Source organism: Pholis gunnellus (assembly GCF_910591455.1).
Source record: "Pholis gunnellus genome assembly, chromosome: 5".
Classification (NCBI taxonomy): domain Eukaryota; kingdom Metazoa; phylum Chordata; class Actinopteri; order Perciformes; family Pholidae; genus Pholis; species Pholis gunnellus.
The window spans coordinates 17177083-17204147 of NC_136531.1; the positions used below are offsets into that span (position 1 = coordinate 17177083).

Below are 27065 nucleotides of genomic sequence, written 5' to 3' on the forward strand. Positions count from 1 at the left end.
AACAACATAACAAAACGTTGGTCCAAATGTAAGAGAATGCATTATTTACATTGTGTTTGCCAAAAGAAAATCTGTGACGGTTCACCCAATTTGCGAGGGCCATGCTGCGTGGGAAATTCTCCACCTCCAAAAAAGCACGGTACATATTGTGCAGGCATATTGGTGTGGAGGAGAAAATTTAATTAAGTTTTATTCTACGCCAAAATCTCCCTGACAGCAGACAAAGTGAGCACATCACGCAAAGTCTCGGAGGAAATTGGAAGAAAGAAGCAGTTTTCACATAAAATCCACCACTGAACTGCACCCATTAAGCTCTCCTTCACTGGCAGGGTGCACATAGAAAGCAGGCAGTAACAGTAGCTGATTGCATAATTAGCTGCTGCCTTTAGTAAATCAGATGCTAATTACACACAGATTGCGACTGCAAATAGAAGGAATGCTCTCTGGCGCTGAGTCTTTGCACATCCATCAATCAATTCATCCGTCCATCAGTCAGCACGATCAAGTCATCAAAGCCCATAACATGAGTTAGTGTACTGCCTCATTGCCTCAGTATGCTTTATTGGTTGCATAGTTTTATTGAACGTTAGACAGTAGTTATACTTCCTGCAGCATAAATGTTTCTGTATGTGTGTTGATGCATAATCAAGATCTAATAATTATATTAATAAAACAAAAAGTATGATGCTTTTCCCCAAAAGAGCACTGTATGTATTTTATATTCGCAGATTATTACCTCGGATATGGATTAAAGAAATTACAGATTTTCCCTGACAGTTGCGTGGCTGTCTTACCATGTAACCCCATTGCAGCGCTGGTCACATTATCATAAAACACAATTACCTCCGGAGTGAAATGTATGTTTTAATGGCTCCAGCACTGCAAGACAGTGTCCCTTTCTAACAGTACCCATGCACAAAAGTGTCCCCACAATGAAGTTTGTTTAATAAGTCCTCCATCCCAGTGAAGATATGGGACGAGTAATGACAGATCTGTAATCTCTTTTGGCCAGTAGCCTTAGTGTGTGAGGTTATTAGAGGATGTAATTAACTCCTATTGTACTAGAGACGGGTCATTAGCAAACGAGTCAAAGGCGCGTGTAGCATTGACGCAATTTGCTGGTGACCTACATGGGGTGAGAAGTTAAACGGGCTTTTGTCGTGAGACCGCCAGACTGTGTCGATGCTGTGTTTACAGCAAAGTGTGATCACAAAGCAGCTGTGTTTCTATGGTCGCCTACAGAATGCAGTTGAAGTGCGTTGTTTCCTCACTTCGTATGCAGATGCAGCATTGCAAAGACATTCATCACTTTACAAAAATGTTTGTGCTGAGAGAACACGCTGCTTTTGTGAGTCACAGATATGGAAGACAATGAAACAAAAAGCCTGTCCAGATCGCATTCTTGTGTGCTTTTATTCAAATCAGCGTTGTTTAGGGATGCTCCTCGTTTCTTTCTGTCTCCAGAGAACCAACTGTCAGAGTGCAGGGAGAATATCATCAAGTGATATTCCTGTTCCTGTACTGGCCTGTCTGATGTGGTTTATGTTTTGCACCAGAGAGCTCGCTGGGATGCCACCCATTTACTTAAATATTCAGGTTATTTCATAGATGGGATATTTTACACTTTGCTATGTTACAGTAAATCTTAGGGAGGACCTATTTGTTTATTTCCGTTGTATCTACTGTTGATAATAATCATTGAAAACCCCATTGAAATCCTCCTGCCGCGTGAATGTAATAAAACCCCAAACATCCTGGCAGATGAGCTGAGGCTGAGTATTTGTACAACAAGCCACTCCGTGTCAAACGGATCCCTGAAGCCACATTGGGCAAGAGACATGGTCAGAAGGCAAGGTAGGCAGCTGTCACAAACTGCATTTCCCAAGGTGCTCTTTGTTTGATTCATGCCCAAATTCTCACTCTCTAGAACTGGCAAATGCATGTGTTTGTGGTAGTTTTTGCTGGGATTAGCAGATGTATTTCATGAGTTCAGTGTGTGACAGAGGTATTAAATGGACTTCTGAAATGATGAACGTTCTGACATACAGAACCAAGTCAAAGGCCGTCACTCCTATCGACAATAATAGCAGTTAATCACCAAGAACTAATTGCTCACAAACAATCATACAGATGTTATATAACCCTCAAGTTAGCCAAACCTACTTGAAAGTTGGAGTGGGGTAAAGCTCATGGAGCGCAGACAAAGGAGAGCGGGAATCTGAGTCGAGGGATATAAACTCTGAGGACGAAGTGGAAGCAAATCACTCTGGAAGCATTGCTCATGTTCATGTAATACTCATTAGAGATACAAACTGATAAGACTGAACACCCTAATTCCCTGGAGGTCACCTTTTGGGGGTTTTCCTTCAAATAGTTTTATGTTTGCGAGCTCTCAGGGCTTCTGTGATCATACTGTCAAATTACTGAAATACATTTTATTTGTTTAATTCTCCCCTCGAACTACGATTTGTCTTGTTTAGAGTAAAACAGTAAATCTTCCAATGAGTGTTTGTGCTTGCTATACTCGCACGCATTTACACATTCTTGTCGTAGGTCTGTTTTTTTAGATGCGCTCCTTAACACACTAGATGATATCTATTTCCATTTTTCGACATGATATCTCAGTCAGTGAGTCAGCTCCACGTGCTTGCTGATGGGTCCCATAAAAGTTATCATCTTCCACCAGACTAACAGCTCCCAAGTCAAAGTGTCATATTTGACTTCAGCTGCATGCATTTGCATGTAGAATGTGTGTCCTGCAGTAGTTCGTTGTGTTGATGGTTTTCCAGGTTGATCGACCAGTCATCTGGGTAGATTACATGTCTCATCTCCGTGTTGATAGATTATTGTGAACTTGCAGTATGGTTATCGTCGGCTCTGGTTTCTTCTGGTGTCCGTTGCGCAAATAGCCGACATATTTGGTGTGGTGTTTGTGGATTTACCCTTGCATCGGCTATGCAGATGGGGAGGATTGACCTGCTGCGACCTTGGAAGAGTGCCCTGGCGGAGGACGATGGCGACCTCGGGATGGGCAGGACATGCTGCAATGCAGCAGAGCAGATCAGTGGCGCTGCATGCTCTCACCCACACACACACACACACACACACACACACTCAAACCCATAAACTGCAGCTCACAAACACACTTCACACTCGCAAACACACCTACTTTACATAAATACCATTAAACAGCACAGTTGCACACAAATCAATAGAAACACACACACACACACACACACACACACACACACACACACACACACACACACACGCACACACTCTTTCTTTTCCTGGATAAGCAGTCGAGGGCGTGTCTTAATCAACCTGCCACTGTCTGGCTGGCTGAAATGCATCCACCATCCACATGACTCTGCATATTGAGCAGCACGTAAACAGGCACACGCTCACACACATTTACTTCCACACTCTTCATAGATGCACACATGTACACAGAAGGAGAATGTCTGTGGGTGCACACACACACACACACACACACATGAAGTACTTGGATGGGGAAGTAACAAATGAGCGATCACATAAAGTATTGTATTACACTTCATTTATAGCACTATATAAACACAATTAACTTTCCTTTTTCTCTGCATGCAAGCAACATCCTTCTTATCACACAAATGTAGCCTATAAATCTTTAAGTTTTTTTTTTTTTTTTCATCGCACTGCAACAACAGTCACTGCTTTACAGATAAGGCGATCACTCAGTTCCAGCAGCAGGGCATCCCATAGGAGGACAATATGAAGCAGCAGTGCCAAGATGTCTGATTTAAATACCAGCACAGCACCGACCCTCATTAAAGAGGTTTTCTGGGGCAAATAAGCAAACCCTAATTACTCTGAGCAATCACATCAAACCAGATCAGTTTGCTTTACTGGTAATACTTAAACCCAGTGGACGACCAAATACACATCGGTGTTTGTTATGACCTTGTACTGACTTTCATCCATTTCCTGGGGGGGCGTACCCATACCGAACCAAAACCATAACTAGATGCATTACTTCAATGCAAATATTAAAGGACAAATCTGCTGATGTTCTTTATGTTTTGTTGTCAAAAAGTCCCATGGAAAGACCAAAACCAACAATGAATGAATCCTGCTAACAAGTATTGTCTGTGTAGAGCCTGATGTATGTTGCTAAGAGCTCCATTGTTGTCTTAAAACTATTAAAAACACACCTATGAGCCACACTGTTGGATAACATGTCCCTTTATTATGGTGAACATGGCCACTGTAGTTTATTTGAGTCAAGCCTGCATATGCTGTCCTGTAGCTGTAAATTCTCAAAAGAGTACCAAATGTGTGTTAATGCGCTGCTGAAAAAGGTTCCAGATAAATGCTCTATTTACCTTTGTTTGAGTAACGTTTGTTAAAAACGTCAGTGCCCAGCTGTGTCAGTAAAATGATTCGGTCTTTAAAATAATGAAACTATATATTTGTGACCTGTTTTTCAAGATTTACATATTTAGTAGGAATAGGGTTGGAGCGATAGACAGGGTTCGAGGCGTTTTACAGAGATGGACTAGCACATTTTTGGTTTTGTTCTTACATGTTCAGCTTTACCCTTTGATCAAATCATAAAACACACACAAACACACACACACACAATGGTGTCGGAAATCCTTAGTAGTGCAGCAGATGTTATAGCACAACTGCCTGTTGGGCAGGATGTGAGGGAAGGTGATGGGTGCAGAGGAAGGGGAGCTGGCTGTTACAGTTCCAGTGACTTCACAGGAAATTCCTCCCAGTTTGACCCTATTGTTTCCAAACTGACAGGATGGGATATGGCAACGTGTGAGGGTTGGATGTGTTTTTGCTTGATTGTTTAAATTCATAATAATCTCTATTATCACACTTAACCATATTGGTTTGCACATATCCAAACAACTGAGAAACAACTCTCACTCTGATCCGTTTTTTTGTCATTGCTGCTGTATGTGACTAATAGATGTATTTCCTGACATTACAATCGGCTTCACAACGTGTCCAATGTGACTTTTGGCTGCAGGGTCAAAGGTCAGCACACACTCACCTGAGTCATTGCAGCACACTGAAATAAAACCTGAACAAGCGATGCACTTTTACATAAAGAAGTCTGTTTATTATTTGTTATATATCATATGCATCTTCATATAATAGTTCTAATACCAGTAAGTCAAAAATAATAATCATATTATATTTATATATAGATATATAGAAAACTAATCCAATAATCTACTTTTTACTTGGACTTTACTTCCTTGTAAAAAACAACATGGAGAAACGTATAATCTTCTGCCCAGCTTCAATATAGGCGCTTTAAGGGAGCAACGAATATAATACAAAAAAGAAAAATTACACCTGAACATTGCATCTTATAGAACTAGAACATCTGTCAGCAGCTTGTAATGATGACCATCTCGGTTTAAGACACAGGAAGAGGTTGTTTTTTTTTCTTTGCTAGAACATCTTTGACAAATATACTTTTTGTTTGTTTTTAAATTCAGTTGAAATGTCTGAGCACATTGAAGACGATGGCAATCATGTGATTCAGCTGGATTTGGGAGACAGAACATTAGATTACACCAGTCTCATTACACACTGAAGATGAGGGATATCTGAAGATGAAGGAGAGGAGGCAGAGAGTGGTTAGACAGTAAGGGAAAAGTGTGGGGAAATAAAGGTTTAGTACAGCAGGGTATAGAAATTTTAATTGATGTGCTTCTCCGCCAATGATGTACATTTGTAAACAGAGGGTAGCAGCACAAATAGCACAGAGTCCTCTACATCTTCTCTCACTGATCCCCAACATCCCTCCCTTTCTCTGGGTGCTCTCCGGGAGGTAGCCGTGTCACAGTTGGAAGGGAGAGATATCCACTCTAATCCATTGAGCTGCGGCAGTCTTTGCGAGATTTACCAGCCGTACTAATAGCATTCCCCCCCCCCCCGAAACCCCCTCTTCTCAGAAACTCTCGATATGTAGAAATGAAAACATGGAGGCAGGCTGTTTTCAGGGCCGTGGACGTGGAAGAAGCCATGGACGGCAGGCCATCCGGAGTCGTGGAGGATGGCGTCCACTGGCTCTCGTGTCTATCAAGGCCAGAGACGCAGGAGGGCTCTACCGCTGCGACCTCTGCTCCGTTTGAGGAGCCTATCTGGTCAAGTCGGGGTCAAGAGGAGGCATCAAAGCTGCACAGGAATAGAAGAACAAGAAGAAGAGTTCTAGTTATTACATTGAAACTTTTGTGGGGCACTATTGACTGATTGACTGATTTGAACAAGAAACACCAACGGATAAATGCACCTGAGCCACTGTATGCCTTTTTGTTTGAAGTGTGGGCAACAGTGTTTGGTAGCAACATGGTTTCATAGACTGTGAAGAACCTTTGAGGGATTTGTTGTTTGTGCTTAGATTGACATGCGTATTTCACGAGATGGTTGATGAGTATGTGCGGTATTGAATTAACTTACTGTTGATCATGAAGCTATTGAGCCCTTAATGAAATCAGGACTACACCTCTAATCTAATAGAAATGACTCACAATGCATTATTCAATTTCATGGTGATTAATACTCAACAATCAACAATACAAACATTCTGTTTTTCACAGCAGACATTTTGACTTGTTATTGTACGAAAAGCAAAGGTGTTACTACTGTAACAACATTAGCGATGGCTCGATCAGTTCTATACTGGTGTCCCAGTCGGCCGTGACAGTATGGAAGGGAGGTAGCATGCACAACAACAGGGCCCTGAAACTGAATCAGCTAAATGGAATCTAAATTTTGACCTGTAAATGTGAAAATATCATTATGTGAAAAAGGCTTTTTTACCTGTGTTCTAATGCCAGAAAGGTACAGGTCACCTGACTCTGATACCAACACAATAATGGAGTTTAACCTTAAAGCCAATATTCAATTCTTACAAAAAGTCTGCAGTTGTATATGCTCATAAATTGTTAGTACATGGATTTTGGTCCAGATGCACCAGAGCCAAATGGATTTTTTTACAATCTGGCAACCCAAAAGATGCTCTTGGCTTGTTCCTGAACTATAAAGCATTAGCAAATGATTTATTAACCATAAATAGAGCCATTAGTAACAACTTGTCAGATAGATAGAAATCCTATGGAAGCAAATGAAACAGACAGAGTTTAAGTGAGCAAGATGTTCATCACCGCAGGCTTTTGTGTTGCTTATCAGTGACAGATCCTTTTGTTCCCGCCTGCGTCTTTCTCTACCACAGCGGAGAGCCCAGGGACGGCCATAGGACCTGACTCCAGTCTGCATTGTTAGCACATCCTCGTCGCTTTTCTCTGAAATCGCAAACTATCTACTGACATGAAGTACACTTCCTTCTGTTCCTCACCTGAGTCATTGATATTTTTGTGTGAGATAAGATGGAGTGGGCTGAGAAAGCACAGGCACAGAGGGAATGACAAGGTGAAAAGACTGATGTGGAAGAAAAGGAGGAGGACGCGTTCCATGGTTGAAAAGGTTACCATATATGAGAGGATGACGGTGAGAATGTGTGTGGATTATGCATGTTTGTATGCGTGTGTGTTCGGGCTAGTGGGGGCGCGTCTATCCTCTAGGGAGGAGGTATGTCTTGTCTTGCGGTCATTAAATATTAACACAGCCATCTCGCCCTCCCACTGGGACCTGATTGAAGATGTAGGATGGCACACGGGGACAGGACAGGGTCACCCCTAACTCTGTAGTCCCACTGTAAACCCACTGTGATTATACCTTTGCCAGACCAGCATGCAAACACATTAGTCATCTGGAGCTGGGACGCTGAGCTAACTCAAGGACTGACCCTGCAATGACATGGGATCACAACAGAATATAAATCTGAGATATTGTGTCACCTAGACAGATGATTACCAAGAGAACAGAGTAAACATATTCAATTATCCTGTCAAATCCTGAGAGAGCGATTTCTGATTGTCCTCACAAATACCCTCCAACCCAACTGTTAAATGTAAATAGGTTTCAAGACTCCAGCTAAAGGAAGCCCTCTGTATGGGAAAATAGAATAATGGGAGCTAATTACAGGATTACGGGCCCTCGTGGAAAGAGCACACAATGACCGTCATTGGCTGTTCTTCTTTTATCAAAGACTCTAATTAACGCATGGCGGTTTAAGAAAAAGAAGCAAGGTGGAGAGGGGTTCTTACCTGTCCCATAGCTTGACATTTCTACAGTTGTTGGTGCAGCAGCCGGCTGATATCAAAGCTGCGACAAAGAGAGAAGAAGAGAGAGACGAGTTTTAAATGTGTTGTTTTGACAAGAGAGGAGAGCCTCATTAATCTAATGACTTGGAGCTGACGTCCGTCTTTTCATATTGCCAAATTTAGATGATGGAGGACTAAAAAAAATGTATTAACGGAAAGATATGAAAAAGATGGAATTGGTAATGTTCATTATTGTCCCAGACACCACTTAAAACTGACTGAACCATGTACCGTATAAAGTAATATTTTCACAGTATTTGCTTTTTTGCCGAGAGTTAGATGAGGAGATTGATTAGCTTAGCTTAGCAAAAAAAAAAACTGGAACCAACAAAACCACAGATTACTGTGTTCATTGTTTTGTTTGTGAACAGATTAAACAAAAGAGATACAATGTGTTAATAAGTGAGCGCTAGAGGTGCTGGGTGGCAGAGGTATTTACTTTGGACACAGCAGGCCGTTTTCCTTTGCTTTCATACTTTATGCTAAGCTAGGCTTATTGCTAGCAGGCTCTAGCTTTTAGAATTAAATGACACAGTGCACTCACTCGGCCTACCACTTAATGATGTGTTGTATAGAGCAGCATTAACAACGTTTCCACATTCCCCCCTCGTCTGTTTCAATCTCTGCTGCAACGGTGCAAGTGACAGCGAGCCGAGTGGCAACAACCTTCGCGGAAAATGTGAACCATAATGTACACAAACACACACACCTAGAGGCCGTCTGATTTATCAACGTGTATCAAATTTAGGACTGGAAGATTACCTGGAGCAATAGCTGGAGACTAAGGGGGGCCGACAGCGAGAGATAGGATCAAGGATTTATCTTGCTTAAGAAGTGTAAGACATCAAACTATACTGCAATAAACATGACTGTCCTTAAACACATGGCAGGCTCTGGACTCCATCTTGACATCCCTGACCCGAAAGTCCTGTGCTGTTTCTTTCTGCTTGGCAAGAAAAATGTTGCTGTCAAACCAAATAGTATTAATGTAAAGGTGTACAAGACACACAGCATCTTCCCTCGTCCTCTCTGGCTCAGTGAGCACTTCTGGTCAGAACTTGGTTTGGTTGAGCCGTGGAAAAATGCCTTTGCCTTAAAGCTGTCCAAGCTTTAAAAAATATATATAAATATTATCCCTCTGTACCAACTTTGCCCTTCAGAACAATTCTTTCATCCTTGCTCCCCTGCTTGATATCTCTCTCTTCTCTCTTTCGCTCTCCACAAACAGTTTCCTTCCCCATGAGCTTATAATCATGTTTTCAGCACATTTCCTCTCCTTGGCGCGCTAACATCTCTCATTAAAGATTCATGCCGCTCTTGTGACCGCCGAGTTCTGCGAAAGATTCCAGTAGCCACCTTCACTAAGTTCCCTGCCCCTTCCCTCGCCTTGTTTATTTCCGCGGGGGGGGGGCAAGGCAGCACAAAGACATATGAAAACTCCTTAAAAGAGTCGGGGGATGCAGCGGTGGGCTGCGGCGTATTTTCGTTTTGGAGGTCAGAATGTGGAATTGATTTCACGGCTAAAGCGGAGCTCATAGACCAGATAGAGAGCGGTAAATACATGATCGCGTGTCCCTTCCTCCTGACACACGAAGACAAACAAAGACACAGAAAGTCTATAGGAAGTGTAGCCGATAGCTGTTTACATTTGAAAGCAGGACTTTGTCTGAACATGCTCTGATAGATCGATGCAAACATAGAGTGGTCTAGCAATGACATTGTTTTTGGATTGATGGCAGAGAGCTGAAACATTCATTTATGTTGGTTATATTGACGCAAAAATGGATATTGGGCCCGCATTACAATGGGATTAGTTCCAGATGTGTTCCAGATGATTTTTCATAATAAACACATGTCTGCGAGGCCTTGTCATCACCCTGCCATATGACGGTTGGCGCCTCCCTGTTCTTGAGCTCATTACCTTGTCTGGAACACCCCGATCAGTTTCACACATGTTTCATATTTCTTTTTTTTTACATCGCATACTTGTTTTGGTGTGAGGTTTGTCGCTCTGTACCTCGCAGTCGATGCACCTGCAATGCTTGCAGTCAGGAATCAGAGTACGACGACAACAAGAAATGCACAGTTTAAAAAATAAGTCGGTAATGAAAGACGCCGCGTGAGATATTCAAACAGCCAGCGGAAACAATACAGTTTCTTGTTCAACGTATCAAGCGAACTCAGTTCTGGGTCTTTTGGACTTGCCCGCTCAAGCACAAGAACAATTAGCTTAAATGGATTTTCTGTCTCAAGGTCTGCAGTCACACACACAGGTCACAAGATTACAAAATGCTGTCTCGTGATGGAGCAGTCCTGGTAACACACAGCAGGCATGTGCCAAAATCCAGGAGAATCCCTTTAGAGTGAACTTGATCAATGTCCAATAAAACTTGCCTTGTGATCTCTTCAAGGAGAGTTATACAGGGAGAAAACATGCAGAGCGCTTAGACGGCGTTTTGTTGATTTAGTTATAAGCAGGGCGTGAAAACCCAAATTGGATTTAAACGGGATGTGAGAGATGTGTAGAGGAAAAAAGGCTCTGTGTGGGTCAGAGCAAGAGGACATAGATAATGTGATTACTCAAGAATAATGTGGGGCCTAAGCGCCTTTAAATTACACCGCTGTACACCAGAGCTCGAGTGAAAGGCTCTAAATTTCCCCACAAAGAGATGTGAGAGATTGGCTGGGGAGGAGCTGCTCCCACACTGAATAAATCACTGTTCCGGATGGGGAACCCTTTTTCCCTGCTGCCAGACAGCAGTTATTAACTCTATATAACTCATAATCTTAATTCATATAAGAGATTCAAGGGTTTATTACGAGATCCAATGTCTTTTGTTTCATGAAAATTGGGGAAATACGTTATGGAAATGTTAAAGTAGGCTGGGATCCAAAGCAGCTCTGAAAAATAAAATCCTCATGAGTGGTGTGTCTGTATAATTTGTCAAAACCAGTAATCACGTTGTTATTGATGTCTGAATCAAGCCAGTAAAGACAAGAACCTGCTCTCCTCACGGCTGCTCTTTGATCCGTCAACCACCCCCCCCCATCCCTCTCCCTCTCTCAACTGATCAATGAAAGGTAATTTCACATGGCCATTCCCTCAGATCTCCTAAAAATTGGCCACATAAATTATTCAGGCCGGCTGGGCAGGAAAGCCTGTGGAGATGCATGGTAGATCGGTGACCTTCCGTTTAGCTATAGCAGTCAATCAGACCATCAGGGAGACAGTCCGTCAGTCAGCGAGGCTGGCTGGGAGGAGACTTGTCTTGACGTCCCTCGGGCAGCTACAGTCAGTGCTGTTACGTGCACACGGACAAGTTCTGAATGCATAATGCAGAGATTATGAGTGGCCGGAACACATTTAACAAGAAAATGAGAAGAAGAAAAAAAGCAGGATGTTTATGGATTCAAGTCCGTGTTTGGTCAGTCTCACGGAAAGGCCCCAGTCTTGTCAGGCTAAACTTCCAGGTCTGGGGTACTTCATCGCTTTGGTTGCTTCTGCTGCACTAGATTGTAGCACCGCTATGCTTAGTGACTACTTGGGTTGTCAATCCTGGATGAATGAGCTGTCAGTGTCAGTGTTGGAGAGACCCTGGTGGCTTGTCTTTCTTATTCAAATCAATAAAAACGGCACTACGGGTAAACTCCTCTGTGTAAAGAAATAATAACATCAAGGTGTCATTTACTGAGGCTGGCCTTTTCAAACTCAAGCAAAATGGCTGCTTGAGGATGTCCTTAGCCCAGTGCTGCAAGGGTCCAGTTTGGCAAAACCACGGCCGAAAAGCTCAGCACTAGAACCCAGCGGTTCCCTGCAATTATCTTCCAAGTCAAATCCAGACCCGCCCGCCCCTTTAATGTAAGACCCCCGACTCCACCCGTGATTAGACACACAGGCTACACAGCCGCTACATTTAAAGAGCTTTATTTTTACTTGCACCATTGGAACATGTAGAATCATGAATTCAAATCATAATCAGCCGGACCCACTTTGGCAGAAGCTAAGCTGCGATGCTACTCACTCTGCTGACATTTAATTGCTCCTTGAGTCTGAGGTTGCTGTGCAGAAAAATAATATTGTCCACAGTCCCTGGTGTAAGCTGGGTTCTCCCTTCACAAGCCAAGAAAAAGTCTCTTTCCCTGGCTGCGCTCGGGGCTAGTACAGCCAGCACACTCAGGTGACACGCAATTAGAGCCAGGCACTATAAACAAAAAATCCTGCCGGCTGATTCGGCTTGATAATAATAGCTGATTTAGATTTCAAAAATACTGCACAATCATTTTCATATCTGATTCCTCCAGACAAAAAGCGTACACATTTTTGTTCTCGCCTGCTGCCCTACCACAGAGTTCATTTTTACCCATCTGTGAAGTTATGGAAACATCTTTTTTACACAACTGTTACCCGACCCGATGTTCCACAGTTCTTTTTTAAAGCTTTCTCCAGACATTGTATGTAATATGTATGTAATATATAATATGCCACGCTTAAAGTCATTACACTATTGTTACAACAATGATAGGACATGTTACAATGTTGCATAGTGGCTTCAAATGGCAGTAAAAGGTAACTTTTGAATACCCAGAAATCATGTAACACAAAAGAACACCAAATGAAAAAAAGGGCCAAAAACATCTACAGTTGGCGAGTGGAGGAGTGGTTCCACATTTTGGGATATATACTCACTCGCTCTCTCACAATGTGTTAAATATGGTGCTGGAGCCAGGAGGTCATTAGCTTAGCATAGCATAAAGAATGAAAGCAGGGATAAACAGATAGCCTGGCTCTGTCCAATCTTCTCAAAGCGGACTACTGTTTAATCTGTGCACAAGCAGAAATGAAAAAACAACACTTTGTGGTTTTATGTGGAGTCTTTATGTTAAGCTAAGCTAACCAACTCCTGGCTCTAGCTCCATAGTTCATGCAAAAACAATGAGAATGGTATCAAATCTAACTCTTGACAATAAACTAAATAAACACCTTTCCCATAATGTGCAACAATTCTTCATAAGAAACAGCTGAACTCTTATTGAGCCTTATTGCCCATTTGGATGTCCTTTACGCATATTTCGCCTAAATCACTCGCTGCTCGTAAAGGAACAATTGTATTACTGGTTAAGAGATCTTCATTGTTATATCTATTTTGGGCTACCTCTATGTTCACTAAAATCCTTCTTGGTGTTGGATTAACACCTTTTTATTATTTAAGCTCACATTTATCGTCACATTAGACTCTGCAGAGTATGAAAATACAGGAATAAGAGAAGGACAGCTGTCATGCTGTTATAATTAATGGTAAGTGTCGTCTGTCTACTGTGTAAGAACTATAATGAGTGTGAGGGTGAAGGGATGAGAGTACGAAACTCACCGGAGTAGAGCTGGATAATTGGAGCCTAGTAGGCTAAAAGGTCTGTGTAAGTGTGTGTGTGTGTGTGTGTGTGTGTGTGTGTGTGTGCGGTTATTTTGTCTTTGCGATCTCAGTAATACAGACAGACGTACACACACCTATATCAAAAGGGAGAGAATAGTCATGCAGTCGCTTGCAAAGTCATGCGTGGAGTAACTGTAGACGTCACATTTTGAATACTACCAGGAATTATTGTGTTTTGTAAGAATTTTAAATCTGTGTTCTTAAATCAACCATTTGTGTATTTCATATTTAAACCAAAGAGATCAGCAGAGCAGGAAAAAGAATACCATCAGAAAGATTTATAGGAGCTAGTGCTGGCGCAACGTCAGCCCTTAATTCTTCTTTACATCTGTTGTCCTCCGTGTTCAAGCCCCCTCCACGCTCCACAAGGCTGTTTTCAGTCACATTGGTGTGCTACGCGTTCTGCTATGACTCTCAAAGGGAAATCAATTAAATATTTAAGCAGACATTTGCTAGATAAACTGCTGTTGTCCTTTTTTAACATGTCACCACCCATCACTTCTCAGTGCTGTTGAATAATATAACAGGCCGGGCATAGCGTGTAGATCATTGTGGTGTGGTGTGTGTGTGTGTGAGAGAGTGCGTGTGTATCTGTCTGGGGGTTTGTGTGTGCGAGTGTGTGTGTGTGTGTGTGTGTGTGTGTGTGTGTGTGTGTGTGTGTGTGTGTGTGTGTGGCTCAGATGGGTCCGGATGAGACACAATATTGGTTATTGCACCAGCTGTGAATGATGTTAGATTTCCAGCAACCCACGATTCTTTGCTGCTTCCTTTAGCGCCAAGGATCAGCATTTAATGGCTTCTGTCTTCTCAACTCCCACAAGCCTTCGGACCTCGATGACCCATGTCCTGAGGCTGAAACTTGTTTACACTCTCTCAGACTGTTTTGTCTCTCCCCTCCCTGATGAAAACAACTAATCCTTCTGTAGTCGTGCATGTTAAAAGGCCCGTTGTATTAAGATAGAAATAATGCAATGCATTGCATCAGATACAGAAAAACAATGCTGAGGCAGTTTACTTCAGAACAATGCAGGGAAGTATAGAATTTACGATTTTGTCACGAAAAGCCTGAGGGATGAGCTGAAAATAACGGGGCCTTCGGGGTTAGAATTAGGTGTGGACATTTACATTCTTCTGCTCTTTAAATAAAACATGTTTCACACTGCTCTTCTCGCATTAAAGAAGTTGAAATCACAGCTTCAGCCCTCTATCATATCGGATACAAATACTGCATCCCGTGATTGAAAACAGAACATAAATATAACATTTAGTTGCAAAATAAACTGTAAATTCCTCAGTCAACATTTAGAGAAACTATTAAAAAAGTAACAAACTAGCACAGAAAATAACCATCTAGTACAGTTCAAAGCAACCCAAGAATTACTTCAATTCCATGTTTTACCTGCAGCTAATGCTCTCAGGAAGCCCGGTGAAAGATGTAATTAAATGCACCTTTTTGCTGTAAGAGTAAAGGAAATGAGCCAGTCTGGAGCAGTGGGGGGCGGTAATGAAATTGATTTCAATATCTCCGAGAGGAAATCTCACAGACCAAAAGACTTCTCTGGAAGAGAACTAGTAGGAGATAATGATGTGAATATGACCAATCCTTTTTATGTCGGTAGGATAAACCCATTCATCCGCAGTAATGGGAGCTGCACACGTGCCTCGCTGTCAGTCTCATCAGGAAAAGCATTACATCAAATGCACATAATGCACAATATGGGCCGGAGATTTATGCCCCAGGAAATGGATAACAACATCCTGCGTGTTGGGAAAGGGAGGTATAAAAATGTTTGTCAGCTGCAGCGGTTTTGACTTGTTATGTTCCCAATATGTTGTCTCACTTTCTATCCCTGTCTTTAACAGATGATGAGGCTGTAAAAACCATCAGCATGATGGCAGCAGCAAAGCAGCTCATCACCACAGCTTGATCAGTGATACAAATGCAAAACACACAGGCACCATAGATAAGCTATAGCCGAGCATTAGAGCAAGACTATGCAACTTTTTGAAGAAAAATAAGACCCATTCTTCCTCTTGCAGATTAAAAGTTGGATTCATAAGCACAAAATGCACCATGGCTCAATTCAATGCACTCAGGGGTTTTGCCAACGCCAGTGTACCTGGTCTGGTACCAGTATCTTCTGATGGCTAAACTTTGATCCCCTTTTCAGACATGGAATACGTGGAACTGTTATGCAACATGAAGGAATCATGGATTTTAAAAAGTACTTTGCTGTAGTATAAGCCTTCATTAACGATAATCAGGAATTCGCTGAATTCCCTCATCAATTTCCGCATCATTCAATACAATTAACTAGTTATGAAAGAGACTCAATTTAATAAGTATGCCTCTTTATGACCTTAAAATGTAGATTAGAGCCCATAAGCGAGAAGATTGCCGATTTCTATATATTCTTAATGCTGGTCATCTTTGCCAGTGGGTCCGATTTCGGCAAAATCAGACCAAATCCTGCAGGTTCACCAGAAACATCTTCAGCTCAGACTCCTCCAGCCAGGAGCAGAGCTTCGCCTCGCTGCTCCACCGGTCCACGCTAGGAGTCAACATCGACACCACGCGGCTGGAGGCCCACTGGAGGGAAGGGAGGCACAGGAGAACCAGAACCAGGACTCTCAGACTCTTTCTAAAGGGACTCTGGTTCACAGAAACACTATCGCTTTGTCCCCGTGGACCGCATAAATCAACAAAAAAGGAAAGTTCCTCCTAATAACTGCTTGTTGGATGAAAAGCCAAATTATAAATTCTGGTCTGACTGTGATTGTCGTACAATTTCTGTTTAATTTTTTTTTTCCTGCACCACAAAAAGTCAAAATTGCCTAATTACAGTGTCCAATGTGTTTTATTGAACACATTTGAATGATTTTCTTTGAGCATAAGAGATGATAATTAAGAACAATTTGAATGCACTTCTCTTAATTTGGGATAACATGCATTAATCGACATTGAGTCGTACAAAGGTGCGGTAACCTGAAGACTCACATTCATTTCTCATATTACTCTGTTAATGCTCCTTAACAAACTCGCTCAGGCTGAATGAACAACATAAATAACTCATTGAATCCATGCAAGTCATTATGGAGTAAAAACAACACCAGATCTTCCTCGTCACAAACGAAGACGCCTCAAAAGCTGCCAAACATACAGCTGCACACTTATTACGTGTACCTGATGCACTCAGCTACATGCGTCCAGCTCCACTCACCTCCTTCACTCCCACCTGATCACCTGATGCCCTCAGACTGCCAGCTCTCAGCGTGACACACAGCTACAGCTGACCAACATCATCATCATGCAACATAGCTAAATGTGGTTACTGCTGGTGACTTTGGGACTGACATGAGGTTCCCTCAGGCCCAGCGTTGCCCTCGTACATGGCAGCTACTCAACTTCCAGTTAATTACCTGGCCTAGCAAGCTAATTTCCTCTTAGCTCAGTGGGCCGTTCCCCATCGGCACGGCGTAAGAGGACAAAGACTGCTCTGCATTCCACTAGGTTTGCGTGTCTACCGGATGACTGGGGCTACTGTGGAACATTTGTCAGATACCTCTAGGGGTTTGGGCTGCAGCGACGCCCGTGCACGCCAAACAGCCTCCTTCATAACTCACACAGCTACTTAGCTGTGGAGCTGCAGGTAAAGGGGAAATGTTTGGGTGCATCCTGCAGTGGCCCAACCGCTCCACGTCTACATGAATACCGATCGAATAATCAGTTTTAAAGATAAACCATAACATTTACATACATCAGAGTGCCAGAATGCTGCACATGCACACACATCTTCATCTTGTTTATATCTGCAGTACATTATCATTCTCCCTGCCTCCCCCTGATTCATAATTTAGGCTTGCCAAAAATAATTTGTGTCCTCTTGTTGGAGACATTTCACACTCCATTTCCCATTGACATTACTGTTGTCATGAGTTTTGTGCTGAAATGATGGGTAAAGGACCAGAAAAGTACCGTACATTGTTTGCTCCATCCAGGGGAAGCGAGCTTTAAAGAGGCAAAGCTGAGGGCGGCTTGATTCAAAATGACAATGATATGCACCGGAGGTAGATAAAAAAAAAAAGCCTAATCATGCACTCCTTGGTTAATGGCTGCACTGATGGCCTACAGGGGGTGTTTGGGATAATTGGTCTCAGGTGTGATTACAAATTCAAATGCCATGATAGCATTTAAAAGTAACATTTTCCCTTTTGCAGGGTTTTGATAAAGACATCCACCTTGGGAAACGAACATCTCCGATTCCCTAACTATCTCTGGAGCTTCTAACCTGCTCTCATTCCTTCACTGTTACACATGATAAAACACATCAAGATGAGAATACCTGCACAATTCTAAAAAGAAAAATCCGGCCCCTTCTTTGCAGAAAAATACTTCAACATAAATATTTTTAAATAGCCTTCAGCGATAGAAACACGAGATCATGTGTCTGAACAAGGCCATCTACACATCATGCCACTTTGGTTAATTGAACTAGAAATGAAGGAAGAGATGAGACGGTAGGCATTACTGACGTGGTTATCTGGTTATAATACTAATCTCCTTGAATTACTGCAGCCTAATGCTCCCCCAAATCCTTTCATGCCAAGCAGCTGTGACAAACATTTGAGTTTCTTCATGCCTCTTAGGCTGTGAGACTTTCCATCCTTCACCCTGGCAGACGAGCGAAGAAGAGGATAGAGTGGAGTCAGAGGAAGAGGAGAAGATGTGTTGCAGAGAGGAAGACAGAACGAGACAGAGAAGGAGGGGAAGAAAAACAACCAGCAATACACTCAAATACTTCCTCAACCCTCTTTCCTCAGCCCAGCCTGGCTAACAGAACATCCTCCAGCCTCCTCCAGAAAGAGGTCTTTGTAATCAGAGTTTTCTCTCTGTCCGACAGCTGGTTGTTCACACTGGCACCCAATTAGGATGGAAGGAGAGAGGAAGGCAAGAGAGAGGGGGGAGAGGGAGAGAGATAGCCTGGCTTTCGCAGTGACAGTGGAGAAGGAGAACATGATCTGAGGCCAAAGCTTCAGTGATGATTTCCTGTTTCAGACAGGCAGCAGCACTTTTCAACAACAGCCGGGGGAGCTGGATAGTCTGAAATGATGCTGCAATTATAGATTAATAGAATGAGAATGAATGAGGCAGCGCGATGATCCGTGTTAATTCAAACAGATAAAATAGCATAAAATGCACAAGAATGGAGGATTATGCTGCCAGTGTCTGTCAGTTCTCATTAAGTCAAAAATACAGTGGCCTCATAAGAGCTCAACGCAATGCAAATTAAAAATCATCTTCACCCATGTACAAACACATGCTTAGCATTTAGAAAGCACGTTCCCCCTACATGACAAGACATGTGCAGCATTTAGAAAAAGCGCTGCAAGAAGCTCACAACACAATGGAAAAAGTGAGGATGTGACACAATTGTTGTTGCCATCAGGATGTATAAAGACAAGTGGATACAGCGTTGGAGACGGTGCCCGTTTATTTCTATGAAAGTCGAGGCAAAAAGGTTAGACTTACAGATATAACATTAACCCGGGTCTTCCGCAACCATGGGGCCCATAGAGCAAGCGCGCTTCTTTTAACCCAACTGCTCGGTCTCACTTTAAGGACCTAAACATTTCAATATTTAAGTATGTTGATTTATCTCAACAACAAAATGACGTCTCTTTCCCAACGTAAGAAATTAGAAAATAGGCTTTTTTGCACGTCTGTGTGAACTTAAATTCACATGGAATAACTAAGAATGTTGAGTGGTAACCTGTCGTCATTGTAAACTGTTTAGTGCCGCGCAAGAACGAAAAGCCTGACACATAGCAACAGTAACTAAGGGGAGGGCGTGGCTTTATGAACGGTCAATTGCAGAGTTTTACACTGTGCATGTGTATGTGTGTGTGTGTGTGTGTGTGTGTGTGGGTGTGTGTGTGGCATGCATTGGCATCACAAGGGCAGAGGTTCTCACACACACTGTAGTGTCTTTTTTTTCCCATGCAGCCTTCTTTTTCTCCTCCCGATCATCTGAGCAGCTTAAGCTAATGTGCAGAACTTGCGATTGCCGAAGCAGAAAACATGATTAAGTCTCTCCTCTTTTTGAAAAAGCCCCTCTGCAGTGCAGAGATCCTATAGGCTTAGTGAACAGTCTGGGTCAGGAGACTACAGTGTTCACGGCTGAGTATCTTTCACTAGAGCGAGTCTATCACATGGGACGATAGACATATTTGATCTGGGTCTCAGCTGAGCTGAAGGTTTCATTGTTTATTTGTAGCTACTTAACAGGCTTTACAGCCCCATTATTTTATATGGGCAAGACAATATGTATTGCTATTCAAGTGACATGCCGTTGTATTGTATTTTTAATGTATGCACTTGGTACTCCCTGAATTCTCTAAATGCCTTTTTAGGTACAACCCTTTGTTATTTGTGTGGAGATGAGAGGGCTTCTTTTCTTCTGGTAGAAGAAGAAATTTCTATCATTTTACAAAGCACAACTAAGAATGCTTCTAGTCATTTTAGAGATCATACCCCTCACCCAGCTGTAAACATAACAGAATATGTGTGATAAGCTTATACCAAAGCATGCAGAAGCAGTTTGTATTAAAAGGCTGCAGAGGTCAGAGTGATGTTTTGCTTTCATCTTGGATTTTGTCAGGAATTTAAATGGCCTGAGCTTCAGTGCTGTCGAGTAGCACGTGTACATGAGACTTTCATTTGTCTGAATAAAACACTGCTACAGTGACACTGGATGGGACACATCTACCCAAATCACACACACACACACACACAAGCACACACAAGTACATAAAAAAAAATGAAATAATACTGTGCAAAGGGCTTAGAGGATAATCCAAGTGAGTGGAGTGTACTACATCGTCACAGGAATCAAATTCCCTCTTCGTCCAAAAAAGGACATGGCGGTAAGGATGGGCCAGTGGATGACCCACACAGACACAAAGCTGCTCTTCTTACTTCTACCTCTCAACAGGCATGCGTACACTTTCATTTCTGCAGTGTTTGTATATTTCAATCTGTCAGCAAAATTCCACACAAAAATACAGCCTCAATTTTTACGCAATTAATTTAGTTTCAACACCACAAAAGCAAAATCTTCCACTTCCGGCTTAGTGGTGTCTGCATGTCTCGATCGAACTGTAAATACTGTGTTGTGACACTTGAAGTTAGTGTCCTTGTCGGATCAGTGGAGGCATGGCGTCCCTGTGAGGACATTCATGATAGAGATAAGCAGCCATTCTGACAGATGATATACCATTAGCACTCTACAGCAACACACGCACACATTTCTCTCACACACGGGCTTAATGAAGTCTTTATGAACCTGGTTAAAGGCTATTTGGTGCATGCATTTCACTCCCAGCTAAGTTCACAACAGTTATGCCACAGTTGGCAAACCACCAGACATGAGGGCCAGTGAGTGCCCTGTGCACTCACAACATTTTCCAATTAAGGATTTGCGAGGCATTAATGTGGCGTGGCCTTTTGCAGACATCATATGGGTTTCAGGTTACAAGAAGATTGAAATCTCATATGGAGCTACAGAGTGCACATAGAGCTAAAATAGGAACAGAATTATGATCCAACTCAAAGTTGTGTGTGTGTGTCTTCACAATAATCCGCTGCAATCAGTGGAGATTGCAAAATGGCTCGAGAGAGCCTGTTTACAAGACTGTTATTTGTGAGGCGACAGTGACTGTTGTAATTATTGTACTTCAGCAATTTAGTGTTTTAATTTAACAAAGTTGGGAGGACGTTTACAAAGAGAATGGTATGATATCCTGACTTTTAGTCTCCAGTATGGCTCATGTTCAAAAAACACTACATCTCCCATAATGCAGCTCAATATTGTCTCTTTGTTAGGCCATCCCTTGTCTGTTGTTTTTTCAAACTCCACGACTCCATGTTTGCAACAGTCTTTCTGGCAAACACATTTTCAGTTTCCAAAACCAACGAGATGACCCTGATGACATCACAGTTACATCATCAGGCCATCAGCCATGACAAAGCTCCTCCAGAGCCACAGATTACATCATACAACTGTTTCATAGGCTAGGTAGTGCTCCCTGTGACTAGTAAATGTGTAGAATCTGCCCCTTCGAGTAGCACTTAAAGGTCATAATGAGATAGAAAGATTGTCTTTTTACAACGAAACATATCAATCCAAATAATCAAGTTATAAATGACTTACCATTCAGTAACAATTATTATTATTATGATGTTTTTTGTATGAGATTGATTGAGATGTTTCTATCTTTTATTCGCTTGTAACGTAAGGTCGTCATTGTAATTGAGAACACGGTTCTCTATTGACTTATCTGGTTAAATAAAGGTAAAATAAAATAAACAACAGCATCTAAAAGCACATAACTCCTGACATTACTTCATGAGTAATTGTAAAGGGTAATTGAACTCCTTCCTGTACGTGTAGGATTTACTCCACTCTGTGTACACTGTTTCTGTTTCTCTTGTAATATCAGCCTTGTTTTGCAAAGTCAGGCAGATATTTCACCTTGAGGAATTTGTCCTTTAGCTTCTGCCAGCTCTGTGCCACTCAGCACTTTTTTCCCCCGGACTCCAGAAATCATTATCAGCCACTGTGGGGTATTTAAACAGCAGCCAAGTTGGTACTTTGATATTCCTCCTTCTCTCTGACATCCTTAACTCTCACTGAGATCGGCATGACTGCAGCAAAGTCAGGGCGGTGATTCGTCGCCCAAGAGGTGGATGTGTGTCGCAACGCTACAGCACACACTGATATCTGAGCATGGTTCGTTTGAGTCGAATCTGTTCAATTTCGATACAGAACGTGTAAAATAATGAAATAAACTGAAGCCCCTATTTTCTCTCTCATCCACTGAGCCAACCCACATTCCTCTCGAGATGCCAAAAAAATCAATAATGCTGTACATTTCTTCACCCGTCAGAACGAGGAAGAGCTTCTCTGTTTTCTCAATCAAATAAGTGCCTCGCATAGCACGCAGCAATTTTCCTTTTTTATTTTCACATTTTTACAGAGACAAATAGATTATCTCCAATGCCAAATCCTTCTTGTACAGAGAGACAACAATACATGACCAAACCTTGAGAAGATGTTGTGTTAACTATTAGTGCACTAGTTTGTGTGTGTTTGTGTCTTTGTGTTTGTGTGGCTTAAGTCTATGTGAAACTTTGACTGTAAAAAATGTTGCACAACGTCCTCCTCTGCAAAGTTTTTAGAAGTAATTAGAAGATCAAAACACGGGATGATCACCTCACATGCAGTCACATTACAATGCACACACACACACACACACACACACGCACCTACCATTCATGCCATTGTAGATGCTCCGATGGTGTGGCGACAGCTCGTCTCCTGCCGGCCTCCTCTGCCCGTCTCTCACAGGGCTGCCAAACTTCACATGGTCAGGGCTCAAACTGTACTGGTGCCTATGAGTTTCGGGGCTGCCCCCCTGGACCACGCAGCCCTTTTCATGGTGCTCTGAGGCCCCTAAATGGGCCTGCCTGGGCTCGGGGCTCCCGCAGCCAATACTGCTAATGCTGCTCCTGTGGTGCCTCTGATAGAGCTCCCCGCTGCCTCCCTGACCCAGGAAGTGCTGCCTCTGGCCCAGGAGGAGGTCAGAGCTGTGGTGCTTGGGGTGCTGCTCCGGACTGCGTCGGCCCACGTTCCTCCCGTATTTTTCCGGGCTGAGGCCCCGCATGACTCGACTGTGGTCGGGCACGGATATGGAGCCGCAGCGGGGCCGGCAGAGCTGGGGCAGGGTGTATGGGTACTCCAGGCTTGTACTCCGGTGGCGCCCAGTAGGGTGCTCAGGGCTGGGCACCTCCCTGTCTACTCCGCTTATGCTTCCTATTCCACTGATGCTGCTGCACCTGGGTTTGTGCACAAGCTCGGGGCTCCCTTTTTCCCCACCGCTACCAACCCCACCCACCCCTGGAGCCAGGTGAGGCTGCTTATGTTGAGGGTGATCGGAGCTGTCAGCGCTCCCTGCGCTGGAGGTGCTGCTCCCGTCCCCCACGTCTCTCATCAGGAGGCCCTGCCCGGGCACCAGCAGCAAACTACTCTGGCTGGTTATGGAGTTGCGGCACCCTCCCAACCCTACACTCCCTCCCCCTCCACTTCCTCCACCCCCACCTCCTCCACCTACCACCCCTTTCTCCTCGTCCAGCAGCAGGCAGAGCTCCTTCAGCTCCAGGTTCTCCCGGATTACCTCCTCCTGTCGGAGCTCCAGCTCCTTGAGTTTCTGGAGGTAGAGGGTCACCTCTTTGCGCATGATGCTGGCACTGTACCGTCCCAAGCGCTGCCACTCCCTGGATACACGTTTGCCTTTCTGGCGATCGTCGTCCAGGAAGCAGCACAAGTCCCGCAGCTCACGGTTGTCCTCCTGCAGCTTCTGATTAATATCCTGAGAGGAAGAGAAGGAAAGTGCAATAGGAAAAGAGAGATTTAAACTGAGGCCCTAATCATTAAGAAGCTATCATGAAAAAAGACAATGCTGATCATGGCAGAAACAACACGAATGGGCTTTTGATTTGGTGCAAAATAAGATAATTTGTCTTCTATTGATTCTACCTAAACTCCAACTAAATCACTGCAACCATTGTCCAATTTCAATCCATTTCACCACTCTTTTAGATATCAGTCTAACGCTGCAATCATAATGAAATAAAATTCTAATCCTGTCTGTCTTCCCCACAAAAGCACTGACTCACTGTGGGCCATTCAATGTGAAGTACATAATATAGATTAGAGCGCTCTGCAGGAGATGGAGAGGCCACACACGGATATAAAACTGGGTTAGAGCAGTGAAATCACACACCCCTAACATTTTACACCCAGCAACGTTTACTTAAACATCCCTCCTTCACCTCCCCTAGAGCTCCTTCCTCTCTCCCCTCCCTCTCACACTCTCTCCCTTTCTCACCCTCCAGCTCTTTCCTGTGTAATTAGGCTGCTTGGATGTGTGGAGAGGTGACGAGGTCTCCAAGAAAGGCAAATGATCCCCATGTGTTTCCTCTGAGGCTACCTCAGGCTGGGTCTCAGCCTTATCTGTAAATATTGTGGACATTGTGCCAAATTCATCTTATCAGCGGTGCAGAAAATGAAGGCAGTATAAAGGTTACTGAAAAGGCGAATGTTTGCATATACTTTCAAAGCAAATGCCACGTTGCTCTAAAGGCAAAATACTGCACATACTAGATTTATGTGCAGGAACTGTCTAGGAATGTGAGGTGTGTGTGTGTGTGTGTGTGTGTGTGTGTGTGTGTGTGTGTGTGTGTGTGTGTGTGTGTGTGTGTGTGTGTGTGTGTGTGTAGTTCAGACAGAGATATCTGGATGCCAGATTTGAGCATTGGCATTTGAATAGATTCTTCAGTAATCGGAGGAGGACTTTTTACTTTACAGCCAAGCTGCAAGGATCCAATTTGTCATTGATTTCCCTTCCCGTGTTAATTAAACTATTGTTTAAAAGAGAACTATTTGCCTAACTTAGGTTAAGCTGCCCATAAAGCCCACAGGATCTACATTCATCTATATCAGATTCTCATACAGGCCCTCACAATGGCACAATGAACTTCAACGATATACCATCTATTCTCACAGCATGCTTGCAGACGCGCTCACTAAGCAGCAGCACATCCCTCATGCTATGCGCGTTCTCAGGTGCGCTCCAAAACTATGATCTCATCCTTCACCGATGCGCGCCCCCTCACCTTCAGCCCCCTGATCTCGTTCAAGTGCAGCTGGAGGCTGCGATTGACCTCTCGGATGAGATTCCCGTGGTCCAGAATCACGCTCATCTTGTCGGCCTCGGACCGCCTCAGCCGCCGCACCAGATCCTCCTTGGTCCACTTGAGCAGCTCCTCGTCAGTCAGACCGGAGATGTCCTCCGCTGGACTTTCAGTCTTCGCTATCGACAGCTGGAGCTGGGGCTGGGGCTGGGGCGGCGGAGTCGCCTTCTCCATTGGCACAGCTCCTCCGGCACCGACAAAAAAGGGCAGAAAATAGTCAAGAGGCTCGTTGACAACCTCCGCTCGCATCCGCTCCCCGGTCGACTTGAGGTGGAAAACGGTTACCGGCAGAAAGTCCGTCGCATAGTTCGGCCTTTTTTTCTCTTTTGTGTTGCTCGCGACTCTTCCACTCTCTGCTATAGAGCAACAGCTGACGATGCCGGCTGAGTGCGAGACGGCGGAGAAGCTGCTCTGCTGTCTTATCACTGCAACATCCTCACAGCCAGGGTGAACTGTGGCCAGCCTACTTACGGTGTGAGTTGTCGCCTCGGTTTTGCTACATCCAAATTTGGTCCCAAACGTGGTCAAAGTGAGAAAAGCTTCGGCGGACCGTCGGTCCACACACACACACACGCACGCACACACACACACACACACCTGCCGCCTGCAGGTTCAGCACACTGCGAAAAGAGAGAGGAGAGAGTCCGCTGTGCACGGCAGAAACACAGAGAGGAGAGGGAACAGCTCTCCCCCTCTCTCTCGCTCTCCCTCTCTCTCTCTCTCTCTCTCTTTCCATCTCTAGCTCTCTCCCTCCAGGGGTTTAAGCTTCACCGAAAATGCTGCTTGGTTACAGCGCCACTTAATGTTCAGAGACACGCTAAACAAGCTGTGTTCACTTCCTTTAGCTACTTGAATTGCAAGTGGGAAAACTCAGGTTTCCTGCAGGTTGTAGACAGGAATGTAGGCTATACACACTGTTGAATAAATACTTATTTGGGCTAAATCAACTTGGCATATAAAGCGAGCAGCAGGCTATCGATTATGTTCGGTTACAATTAGATTTAAATTACAAGTCATTTTATTAAGTCTTCTTTCACTGTATATATTTCAATTCTCCTCATATCAGTGCATTGGATAAATTATAAATTGTTTCTGTACATTTTGAGATTAATTCCATCACAGCAAAATAAATAATTATTTGCTCTTAACATGACTTCATTCAGACTTCAGGATTCATAAACCCCAGTAGATGCCACAGGAATCATCTAAGAAAAAACTAATCTTATTAATAGTAACACTATTATTCTATTATTCTTATTATTCTTATTATTATCATTATTATTATTATTATTATTATTATTATTATTATTATTATTATTATTATTATTATTATTATTATTATTATATTAATATAACTCTCAATTGCAATAGAGTTCCATTTCTAATGTATTGACTACACCAATACCTTTCAAATATATGTAGTAGGGTAGATTTATAATTAAGAGTAGAATAATGCCCTCTAAATAATAGTGGAATAGAAACATGCAATGGAAATGTTCAACTACTGTAGCCTGCCTCAAGAATGTAGGGCCATAGCTCAGTAGCTTCATTTTCTACTAATAGAATGAATAGGTTTAGATTAATCACATC

The 27065-nt window shown here is 43.1% G+C and overlaps 1 protein-coding gene across 2 annotated transcripts; it reads right to left on the reverse strand.

Annotated features, from left to right (window-relative positions):
• Positions 1-5979: 5979 nt before the first annotated feature.
• ccdc85al (coiled-coil domain containing 85A, like) lies at positions 5980-25740 on the reverse strand. Of its 2 annotated transcripts, XM_079159331.1 has the most exons (4): positions 25398-25740; positions 22993-24091; positions 8175-8232; positions 5980-6183 (listed from the first exon to the last, which is right to left on the reverse strand). In XM_079159331.1, exons 1-4 carry the CDS (start codon positions 25722-25724, stop codon positions 6165-6167), a joined length of 1503 nt encoding a protein of 500 aa, XP_079015457.1. In that variant the 5' UTR covers positions 25725-25740; the 3' UTR covers positions 5980-6164. The 2 variants fall into 2 exon arrangements, with proteins under 2 accessions (XP_079015457.1, XP_079015458.1); XM_079159332.1 differs by lacking the exon at positions 8175-8232.
• Between the last annotated feature and the right edge of the window lie 1325 nt (positions 25741-27065).